The 12,001-nt window shown below is 42.2% G+C and overlaps 1 protein-coding gene across 1 annotated transcript; it reads right to left on the bottom strand.

Annotated features, from left to right (window-relative positions):
* Nucleotides 1-998: 998 nt before the first annotated feature.
* On the bottom strand, nucleotides 999-11,952 carry snx1a (sorting nexin 1a). Its single transcript, XM_070972696.1, has 15 exons — nucleotides 11,824-11,952; nucleotides 8,552-9,500; nucleotides 7,126-7,262; nucleotides 6,784-6,856; nucleotides 6,515-6,558; nucleotides 6,128-6,269; nucleotides 5,966-6,044; nucleotides 5,751-5,826; nucleotides 5,422-5,535; nucleotides 4,751-4,844; nucleotides 4,117-4,322; nucleotides 3,627-3,770; nucleotides 3,078-3,158; nucleotides 2,916-2,987; nucleotides 999-2,717 (listed from the first exon to the last, which is right to left on the bottom strand). Exons 1-15 carry the CDS (start codon nucleotides 11,950-11,952, stop codon nucleotides 2,667-2,669), a joined length of 2,391 nt encoding a protein of 796 aa, XP_070828797.1. The 3' UTR covers nucleotides 999-2,666.
* Between the last annotated feature and the right edge of the window lie 49 nt (nucleotides 11,953-12,001).

Below are 12,001 nucleotides of genomic sequence, written 5' to 3'. Positions count from 1 at the left end.
TGTGCGTGTGTGTGTGTATTTGGCAGTGTTTGGTCTCGTTCACATTAATCAGGCTGCAGATTCCAGCTGACCTGCTAACCTGCACCGCATGCATGTAGAAAGTAAGAGCAGCAGATGGTGCGTTTGCTTCTCAATGGCAACATTTACTAGTTTTTTTTACCTCATTCAGGAGCATGCTCCTGCTTTTAGCCCAAACAGACTGCAGCTCTACAGATGGCGTTAACAGAAGCACCCAATGTGAAGCCAAGAAAACAACTCAAGTGGACAAATAAGACGCTGAAGTCTGAAGTTCTTAATGAAATTTCCAGGTGTAAACAGTGCAACTTTTATTGATTTGTTTAAAAGAAATTTCTTTTACACAGTGCACGTTGCTGACATTGCTCTGCACATTGACTAGTGATGACAGACGGTATGGGGCTGCGCTAATAACCAGTTTGAGTGCTGTCTAACAACAGGGGAGAGTAAGCATGCCTGTCAAAAAAAGACAAAAAACAACAGTGCAAAGAAATATCTGAAAGTTACATGATGACAACAAATGATTCAGAGCAGCTCAACGCAGCACTGCGTCAATGTAAGTGTGTCCGAAGGTGAAATTAAAGCTGTAATCAAAGATGGCTGCCCTGCCACAAACAGCTGTGACACGGGTTTGTTACCTTTTGATGATAAAACTCAACTTGTCAAACTGCAGACTGAGGCTTCAGGAAGCGTCAGGCTCATTGTGACATCAGTACGTTTAGTATTAATCTCATGTGTGTGAGTCTGCACCAACAGCCCAGACCTGCGGCTGTGAGGAGCCTTTTGTTTTAAAGGGCCATTCCAGTGTTTCTGCACCTTGTTGCCCGGTTAATTTAGTGTTGAAATGATTTGCCGATTAAGAGACAATTAATCAAAAACTGTGATAATGAATTTCATTCCTCATGCAAACACAGCCCAACATCCCCACTTTCTTTCTTTGCTGTTTTATATTATAGAATTGTAAATTAAAGGCACCCTGTGGATTTTTTTTATGTAAACAAACAATGTTTACGTTTACTTTTCTCACCAAAGTGCATCATGTATCTTACAGGCCTAACAAATGTGATGAATACATTCACATCCTCATCAAACAATTGCAGAGCTGGTTTTTTTTTTTTTTTTTTTTTTTTTTTCAGAAGAAGTGGAGTCCATATTTACTATAGCAGTGGTCTTCTTCCTTTCTTCTGTTGGCACATTGCAGCCTTTCTTGGCATGTGTGAAACCATCAGCAGGACTGTGTATCATGTCAGCTGTGTGAGATATTAACAAACTTTAAAACATGACTCCATAGTGCTGTAACTGTCAAAAACTCCACAGGGTGCCTTTAATCCTCACAGGATGTCACCTCAGGCTCTGGGAAACACTTTAGAGAATAAACAATTAATTGAAAAAATAACAAAAATGAACAGATAATGGGAATAACTGTTGGTTGCAGGACTCAGAATCCTGCTAACATCCAGGCAGCCTTTGGTTTCCAGGTTTCAATTCATTCCCCTGCAGCATGAACATCTACCTGCAGAAACTTGAAAGTTTACTGCATTTTGCTCAGTCACTGCTGCTTAAAAAGCGTCAGCTGACACTTATTGTCCTGCATCATCACACAACAATGATGCAAACAGACAGGATGTTCGTCTGTTTCTGGACTCTGCAGGTTGATTTTCATTCAGTGGTGAATCCAAAGACAGTCTGAAACGTAAAAAAAACCTCTGCAGCAGGAATATAGATGAAAAAACGTAAACTTGTAGTAAATGGGCTCAAACATGAACACACCGGTATTGTTCTCTAACCTCGGCACTGATACTCGTTCTATATTTGCGGCGTCTGTCGAAGTAACGTGAACGAGCCACAACTGTGCACAACTTTCTCCCAAACTGGATTACACCAAAAACACCATCCTGACTGAAAAGGCACAGACACGTGTAGTTTTAAGAGTAACGTTTGCACTATGATTGAAATCTAAAACATTAAACTCACGAGTTTGACCTACAATGCAACCCTTGACCATAGCTGTAGACCCTGCTAATCTAATGCCTCTCAACACCCTGCACCCCCCCGCCCCCCCTCAGCATCGACACTATAAATCTGAAAGAAAAGAAAAAAAACGCGGCTGGTACTTAAGTGATTTCTCCACCTAGTGGAAGTACTCAGAATTGGTATTCACTGAACTGTTATTTCATCCCTTTGTCATTAAAAAGAAGAAACAGCGTGAGACTCTTGGCCACTTTCTTCATCTGGGTCCCTGGAAAGATTTGATGAGAGCAGCCACGCTGTAAACAAGTAACCGCCGCTGATACAAAGGCGCTCCTGATCACACGAGGGAGGAAACCCTGAGAACAACCGACTCGGTTCATTTCCCTTCTCTTGTGGAAATTAATGGAATCATTCATTCTCTCGTTTTCGTGTGTCCATATCTTTGTATATGCAAACTCTTTTCATCTAATACGAAAATATTTGTGGAAGGTTAAATGAAAATATACAATTATTAATACAATAGAATACAGAGCTATTTGTTAAAGGTGATTAAAAAAAAATGGTTGATTGTATCTCCCTTTACAACGCACGCATTTTCCTTGGTTTAAAGGCAAGAGGTAAAGTGTATAAGAAAAAGGCAGCCTGTCCCGTCCGCTTGTCCAAAGGCTGGTGCTCAACCACTAGGCGATTGCTTTTGCTTCTGGTAAGAATGCCTCCCAGTATTTTATCAGCTGGAGAAAAAAGGAGACAACAGTGTCACTTCATCCACAGCTGACAGACGAGGGGTGGTCAATATTCAGGATTTACAGCAGATGAATGCAATAGTAAGCATGGCACACAGCTGGAAAAGTCTCAACATCACATCTATTTGTAAACGTTCACTGATGTGACAAGAAGAATATTTCCATGTCTGACGGAGAGACACTCACCTGTTGCTGAGACTGAAGCAGACACTCCAAGTACTTAATAATCTGTCTTTTGAAATTCTTGGCCTTTTCTTTCTGTACAATTAAACAAAAACATTTCATCCGTCAGTACATTTCCAGCTGTCCGTTGGCTCCTGTGGACGCATGGAGGAGAAACATGCGTACCTCAAAGCGGATCACTTCCTTGCGCACGGTGGCAGAAACTCGTTCAAAGTCTCTCTCGTACTGCGTCACTTTGGCCTCCCACTGTTAACAAGAAGAGGGGAAGAGTATGAAGACCTGCAGCATGGGAGCCCATTCAGGCCAGGACATCATAAAGAGAAGGAAATGTAAAGAATAATAACAATAAAAACAGTTCAATTAAAAGTCAGTCTGCGAGTGAGAATCAGAGAAGAAAAACCTGAACATTTAATATATGAGCACTTTCTTGCCAGGGCAGCTTACCTTTGCAGTGACTTTTCATTAAAACTGGACTCTTAACTGAGTCCCGACAATAACTAAGAAATAAGCTAACAGAAATAAACTGATGATTAAAATGAAACTGAGCTCCTCATTTCTGATGTGAGGGACAAAATAAAGGCTTTTTAAGTGCCTCATTCATTACTCAAACATTGTTCTCTATCTAAAAAACAAAACACATCAAACTGCAGCACTTCCAGGAATCCCGGCCTCGTCTCAGTTCTTTCACTGTGTTGATTTTGGCCAACGTCGTACCTCTGCAATCTCCTCTTTGGCCAGCTGCAGTTTGTCTGGCTTGTTGGCCCACAGCAGTTTGGCCTCAGTCTCCCTCTTCTTCTGCAGCACAGCCTGAGCATCCTGCCAGCGCTGCCACGCCTTCATCCGGTGATCAAACGACCCCTGCAGGTCACACACACACAGGATCATTTCATGTTTATGTCTGGTTATTTACTTTAGCCACGAAGACGGTAGCTGAGGCTCCTGTTCAGAACAGCTGTCCCAGTTAACCTCCATAAGAGTGAGAGCAGATTCTTTGAACACAGAGCTGCAGCGCTCTGCTGCTGCCTCCCTCTGTGTCCTATATACAGTTAATCATAACATCATTCTGCACCTTAAACCTGGACTTAAATGTATAATTTCAATTCATCTTGTCTCAGGAAGAAGTCTCTCGTGCTTTTATTAAACTATCTCAGAAATGAATATGCAGTATTGTCTTTGACGTCCAGAAATGAGATCTTCTCCGTACCCTCACGGCTCCGAGCAGGCGGATGTAATCGGCGATGACTTCGGCAAAGCTGAAGGTGTCGTTCGCAGCCTGTTCCTGGTGCAACTGCTCCATCTTGTCCTCCACCTCTGCCAGCTGAGAGAGCGCTCGGGATAGAGCGGTGTTGTCCTCCGCGCTGCCCAGCATGGCCGTGCTTTTTGCAAAGCTGGCCGTGTTTATCGAGAGCTCTGAGGGGAAGAAAGAACCAAGTTCATGAAAACAGAAACCGGTTTCTGACTGCGGCTCATCTCGAGGTGAAGGAAATGACGGAGACGCCTGATCTCGTTAATGAATGTCATCATGAGAATCTTCATCCCTTTCTCAAAAAGTGACAGACAAATAACCACAATAGGACATTAATTAAGGGCATATACTTAGCTGGCTGGAAGGATAATACTTTATCTGTTCATTTGGTAACGTGTAGGTATGTAGAGCTTTAAATAGACCTTTATTTTGAAACAATATCAAGTTATTATGTTCCTCTTATTGGTTTTCCCTCTTATGGATATAATGTGAAATAAAAAATACTTAAATGGATCGAAATTTCTTTAGAAGGACTATTCTAATGTCATTTTTGCCCACTTTTGACAACCCAGTGGGAAGAGAGACGACTTACCTTTCCTGTGGACGACCAGAGATTCGACCAGCGCGTGGAGCTTCCTGAACTGCTGGTCTGCAGACTCCACCTCCTGCAGCTTCTCCTCAAACCACTGCAGAAAAACACACAGTCAGTGCAAGTCCAACACTGAGACCCCCAACATTACGCCACAGATTTATGTCTGAGCTAGGCTTCATTGTTGTTGTTGATGTAACATCAATGTGTGTTAAGTTATAAAGTTGCGCTCTGTATGAGCCACGATGAGCCACTTTGGGTCAACTAAGAGATAAAATGTTGAATGAATTGTGTTTGTATGATCATTGGACTTCAATATAAGCATTTACTTGAATAAGTTGAGTGTATGCATGGATGTGGTACTGAGCTCAGATCAAGAGAAGTCAGTTTCTTTATACACTGTCTGTATAAACACCGTCAGCGTGACTGGTTGCTTCACCTTCAGCATTTAGTGAACTCTGGTGCTATCTACTAAATGTACAGTTGGCCAAATGTGAGCTTGCTATAGCAAACAAAAAGATGAAGATCAATTTACAATAGAATGTGTGAGCTGGTAATGTTCTACTTTTTACTAGAAAATGCAGAATTCCTCATTATATAAAAAAACTACATCAGAGCTTCTTGGAAATGAAAACCGTTGTGAATCAGGAGAGTCTGTTTACAGCTGAACTCACCACGTCTGACTCATTCATCTTGATGGTCATTTTACTGACAGCATCTGTTGCTTTGTTGATCATTTTCAGGAAGCCGGCGCCGCTCAGAGCCTGGGTGCTCACTGCTCTGGGCAACTGAAGACACACATGCATATTATGATACAGCTAGCACTTCAGAAATGTAGTAAAATTTCAGGTACACAGAGGGACCAGGTGAGAGTGAATGACAGAGGATTTTGCAGTGTTGCCTCAATTTGAAAGTAGATTTCTAGATGCAATAGAGATCATTTAATCGGCAAATTATCATGTGCACGCAGCCCCAAGGCTCTCCAAACTCAGTGTCAGCTTACTTCTTCTCTCTCCAGGAACTCTCTGACGTCAGGATCCTGGAGAAGCGATGGGTGATTAACCACCCGCTGCAGATACCTGTCAAACAAGACAGCACAAAAGAGCCTCACTTAGCTGCTTTCTGAGCGCCTGGTTACAGCAGCTCAGTGTTAGGCAGAGATTTGAGTATCGCTGACAACACTATGATGCAGCTTTACTTTCACTTCTTCTCTCTTACCTCTCCAGAGCGCCTCTTCTTCTCTCAACAAAGTCTGCAGATGAGGAATCTTCCTTTCCCACCTTCACCTTTGTCATACCTGTAAAACACAGCATCCCGTCTTACAGCTGATGGACATTAGAGTTATAGATGAGAGAAAACAGTAAAGGCCACTCAGCCTACCCAGGATGCTCTTCTCCGGTGGCGGAGGCACGATGAATCCATTTGGTCCGTGTTTTTCAGAGAGCTTCTCGTAGAGGCCGAGGAAGTCGCTGAAGCGTCGCCTCACTGTAAAGGTCTTGTTGCGGAACATGGGCAGCGTGGTCTGAAACAGAGTTCACACAGAGTTCATTACCTTCACGTCGATGCACCTAACAGGCGTAGACGGTGAATTACTGCTATGAAAATCTGACATTATTTATATTTCCCTTTTAAGACCAGCACATGGGCGTTTTTCCTACAATGCAATGACCAGTATTTCCTGTCTTGACACACATCTGATGAGTAAGTGGACTGACTTCCTCTACATCAAAGATGAAGAGCTGCACTGAACACTGATCTAGTTTTTACCTGTGTGGATACTTTGTAGGCCATGTAGGCGTTCATCCCGTCCCCTGAAGAAAGAAAGAGAAAAGAAATATTGATTAAATACTTAACATTAACTTCATATTACTCCCTCTTGGTTCCTTCCTGTCAAGTTTGAAATGATAAAATCATTGATTGAAGCTTTGCTTGTTTGACGTCTGCAGTGCTCAAATCAATCTGCAGTCTTCCTGCAAAGAACTACATAAACCAAAGGTAAATTATTTATTCAAAACAGTAAAAACAACAAGCCTCACCGATTTTTTCGGGGTCTTTGACAGAGACAACAATATCAAATTTGTCTTCCAGCTCTTCTTCCTCTTCTTCCAGCTGAAACAAATATTGAACAGGAAGTGAAAAATTGCCCCTCACATTGATCTACTGTCACAAGCTCTTTACTGAACAGTCAACACAAATCTGGCTGTCAGACGGTGAAACTCCAGCATCACTGACTTTAATGTAGCACCGAGACAAGATGTTTAACTCAAAAAATGCAACCGACTCTTCAAAAACATAGGGATACATGCAACAGCCTGAACCTGAACAGTTTTCAGTCAGAACTTTATTTTGGTTCACTCTGGGATCAGACATGCGTGTACCTCCTCCAGGGCAGAAGACTGTGGCTTGGTCAGGCTGGCAGCTGCTGCCATTGAGGGGGCGGACGTAGACGGTTTGGCTGTCACGTCCTTCTTCCTCTGGTCCCGCGGACTGTCGAGAGAGAGCTCCACTGTGGCTTCTGTGAGAGGAGAAAAGAAAGAAAAAAACGACCAAAGTGGGTTCATTACACGCTGAATGGAAACGTGTAGAGACGTTTACGTTTACTTTACATCCTGTCCGTGTTTTAAGTCTATGTTTGAGTCTAATGTCCTTAAATTGGCTGTCCATGTGGCAGAATAAAATGAATCACACATATAGTTCAATACAGAGGTAGGAGATTTTTGTACATGCCACACATTTTTCTAGCTTGGGATTCAGAGTCTTGCTCAAGGACACAAGTGGACACGAGGAGCTGGGGTTCAAACCACCAACACGACGATTAATAATAAATAAATAATAATAATATTATTATAAATAAACAAACGACTGTGCAGAATCTCATCAGCTGTCTTAGAAGTACATATCAGATGATGAACTTTACTGGATCTAACTTTTCTCTGTATGGTATTCTGAAAGAACAACAAAATGAGGATTTCATCATCAAGGGCAACTTGTTTATATCTGGATGTGATAATAAAGCTTTTGGCCTCGACCTGACAGATAAATATGTAAGCTCACACACAGACATGTAGTCTGAATATCAACAGTTTGTCTTTTTCGCTCTCTGCCTCTAATTTCATACAGCTGAACTACATGCGGACCAGCGCTCAGAAACTGAAGTCACAAGTGCCTCATTTCCTGGACAGTTTAGTGACCTCTCATTCAGGAAACATGGACAAATCTCTGCAGCAAGGGAGAACAGAATAAAAAAAATCCAGTCCAGCATGAGAAATCTATGAACGTGACCTTTATTTCAGCAATAATTATCTGTGGCTTTGCTGCTTAGATTTTAACACGTCTTTTTAAACTGCTTATCATTAATGCCCCAATGTTGTAAAATGGCGATGCTAGAGTCAGTGGAGTATTTAAGGGTTTAAGACGTTGGCTATGAAATGAATCCCTCGGCATGAGTCTGGTTGTGAACCTTTGCTGTATTTTATCCTCCATCTGTCATTTCCTGGTAACCTTCTATTATCCACTATGTAATAACACCAAACATATGTCCAAAAAATAAACACTGGAGAATAAAGAACCCACTGAAATGCTCTGATATGGCCATCTGGTGCTTCTACATTGTAGTTGTTTCAGGTTGTTTTTACTCTGAATGAATTGCTTATTAAAACTAAATAGAAACTGACATTTTGAGCCCAGAGTGCACCAACTCACAGTGCATCACCCTACAGCCGGAGCTTTCCGTGGTCCACAGCGTTCAGACGCATCCTCCACAGATTCTGTGTGTTTGTACAATAAGAATAATAGTGGACCTACCAGCAAATATATCTGTCTCTTCTTCAGAGTGGACTCCATTAGTCTTGGAGTTGGCAGTGCTGGTGTTTCTGACACTGGGCACGGTGGTGATGGCTTCCTCAGTGAATAGATCACCAGGTTCTGCAGGACTACTGTCTTGCAGAGGCCCAACGATGTTGCTACAATCTCCAAGAACTTTGGTTGTGACAGATTTGTCTTTCTGCTCTTTGCTGAAGGTTTTCTTTGAGGTGGCACCCAGCGGCTCGCCGAACAGATCTTCATCAGGTTCACCGAAGAGGCTTTTCTGTGGCTGCTTGGCAGATTTTGTCTGGCGTGGTTCTGTGAACAAGTCGCTTCCCTCATCTTCGAACAGATCGACTGCTGCCTGGCTGGGTTTCTTGGCATCAACAGCAGGTGGAGCAGCACTAAGGAGGTCGACCAAAGGGTCAACAATTTTGTTGCTGCCAAGTGGCTCTTCTGTGTTACTGAGGTCGATAACTGGAGCAGCTGAAGTTTCTTTTGCTTCCTGTTCAGCAGAACTTCCCGTTTTCCCATCACCAGGTGGATCTGTGGCACCACTGGTCACTTCACTTTTATCTGCTGCTGTTTCAACAGTAACATCTGCTATCACAACTTCCTCTCCAAGTGCTTCAGTTTCACTTCCAAATATGTCAACAAAATCATCTGTGGGTTCATCTAAAGGGATTTCAGTTGTGTCTTTTGCTGCGTCTGCAACGGCACTTTCAGCAGCCACTGAGTCATCAGGAGAGTCGGTTATGTTGTTCGTTAGGTCGACAAAATCATCCGAGGGTTCGCTGACAACTTCACTCGCTGGTTTGCTTTCTGTTTGGCTGTTGACAGGCTCGATCAAGGGATCATTCATGATGTCAGTGGGAGGTTTCATTAAAACATCACTGGCTTGGCTGGCAGGTGGCAGTGAGGGATCCATTTCGGTCAGTGAAGCGTTGCTCTGGAGGTGAGGGGAAAAGGAAAAGACTCAATGTTTTTGAGTATTTTGAATAGGGACTGCAACTGTCAATTATGTGCCAGTTATTTTTTTGGATTAATCATCAGGACAATTCATTTCCATGAGCTCAAAATGACACCTCAGAAAATTCTTGTTTTGTCTTACAAACAGTTCAAAACCCAAAGATTTATGTAATATACAGAGAAAAGCTGCAAATCCTCACATTTTAGAAATGGGAACCACTTAATATCTGGAATTTTGCTTGGTAAATGATTCATTATTAAAACAGCTGACAATGAATTCTATGGAAATTGACTAATGGATTAAACAGACAATCCTATTTCCTCTCTGTCTAGTACTGTCATCATTATTGCCTGGAGGGAAGACTTCAAGCCAAACGTCTTTTTAATTTTTAATCACTTACTCACCAAAGACTAACAAACTCTTGTCCTATCGCAAAGAACAGAGCTTCCAAAATTAATAAAAGACATTTCCTCATTCCATAAACAGAAAAAAAAAAAAAAAAAAACAACTTTAAACTGATCCTGTAGCATAATCCAAGTCTCTGGTGTCCAGCTGTACAGTCTTTACATCCCAACTACAAGGATTTTCACTTTAATATTGCTAAAAAACAACAACTGTAATAAGTCAACCACATTCTGATTTGAACAGGGGTTTAATGGGTTTTTCCAGATCTTACCAGCTCATGTTGTTCAACTTGACTCTGAGCTGAACCATCAGATGACGCTAATGAAAGCTCGACTTTCTGTGCACACCACAAAAACAAAATCTTCTTATGTTAATCCAGGCTACTGGGCGTGTAACTGACTACAGAAACATTCCTTTAAAAGCAAAACCAAGTGCCTTGAACCAGAAGAAAAGCAATGTCACACTGAAACATTTTATCACACTTCAGGAATAGCCTTATCAAATTCATGCTCACAAAGAAGATAATGCATGGCTGCCAGTTTAATGGGCACATCTGGCTAAAACTAATGCAGTACAAGACAACAATCCTGCAATAAATCATACTTTCCTAAAGGTTGCAATGTGCAGTTTCTGAGCAAACTTTTTAAAGAGGTGTAAATTCAACTTAACGATCGTTTCGGAGGCTGCAGTCTGTGGTGCTGTTGAACTGTATGGTGTTATACAAAGAGGTGCAATGTCCACCGTCACTGAAGACAACACCTCAGTTAGGTACACCTAATAAACTGCCGACTGAGTGTAAATGCCTTACCTTAGGTCTTGGGTGTACTTGTAAATTATCACGTTGAGTAATGTTATGCAAACAGTTTCTCAACTTCTTAATGTATGAGGAAACTCTGAATCCACAAATGAACACTGCCTGGTCCACCTCCAAGCATGACTTCAGCTACAAGCCCTGTTAAATGTCAAATCCACAACTGCTGAGTAATGTTTTCCATGCAGCAAAGAATCCAACTCTCAAAACTCAAAAGACAGCACTTTCCAATCTGTCCTCTGAACTTTGACTGTGAGAAAACATCCGGGTTCTGACCACGTGACCGATGCTCACTCACATGACAGGGGGCTGCTCCAGCCAGCTTTTTAACCCCCATTCAAAAAGAGACTATTCATTTCAAACCAGTGATTCATATAATTAACAGATTCACGTCCCGATTCGATGTCAGCTTCGACAGACAAAACACACACTCGATTTATCTGCAGTTCGCTGACATTACACAGGTGCTCGCTTTAACTGTAGGGCCTAAAGGTCTGCACACCCAAATAGCTGAAGAGGATGCCTTCAGATTTCAGTGCCAATGAACCAGGAAGAATGGAAGTTTTGGAAATGTCACAGATAATGTGCGCAGAAAACATCCACATGGCATAAACCACATATCAACTGTATTAGATGAGACTGTGCTTTGTGGTTTTGAGTAAATCACAGCTAGATCTCCACGTCGAAACTTTTCCGGAAGAAATCAATAACAGGGCAATCAGCAACAGTGTCAAAGATCGCCACAGGCTTTAAAAAGCCAGCAACAGTGATAGTAGGTGGGCGAGAGTTCCTGCATAAAAACCAAAAAATACAGCTTTTAAATTTAAATTACTGTTCATGCTAGATAATGTTAGATAAGTCTAACATTATCTGACTTGACAGTTGCATATGTCAACAGTGTTTTCTGACTGTTTCCTCTACGCTGAAACAAGCTAATTGTCTGTTAACACCCTCGCAAAACTTTTGCTAAATGCGCCTCATTAGCTTTCTTCGCTGACGTTAGCTTCTTTGACAGTTAACGCCAGTTAGCCGAAGCAGGGGCAGCTTAGCTAGCGGGAAATTAACGTTAACTTCACCGAGACATACCGCGCTCACGAAGAGATCCTCCCCGTCGTCTTCATCACTGTCTCGGCCTCCGACTTCTTCAGAGTCCAGCACATCTTGGTCCTCGGAGTCGGGGAACGGAGGAGGACTGCGCTCCGAGCTGGTCGCCATCTTCAATTCTTTTTTAAAACACACAGGGAGGCAACGTCAACTGCACCCC

The sequence above is a fragment of the Chaetodon trifascialis genome, chromosome 10 (assembly GCF_039877785.1).
Source record: "Chaetodon trifascialis isolate fChaTrf1 chromosome 10, fChaTrf1.hap1, whole genome shotgun sequence".
NCBI classification, from domain to species: Eukaryota; Metazoa; Chordata; class Actinopteri; order Chaetodontiformes; family Chaetodontidae; genus Chaetodon; species Chaetodon trifascialis.
Note: the sequence above shows the minus strand (reverse complement) of the source record. Positions and strands in the feature narration are given on the sequence as shown.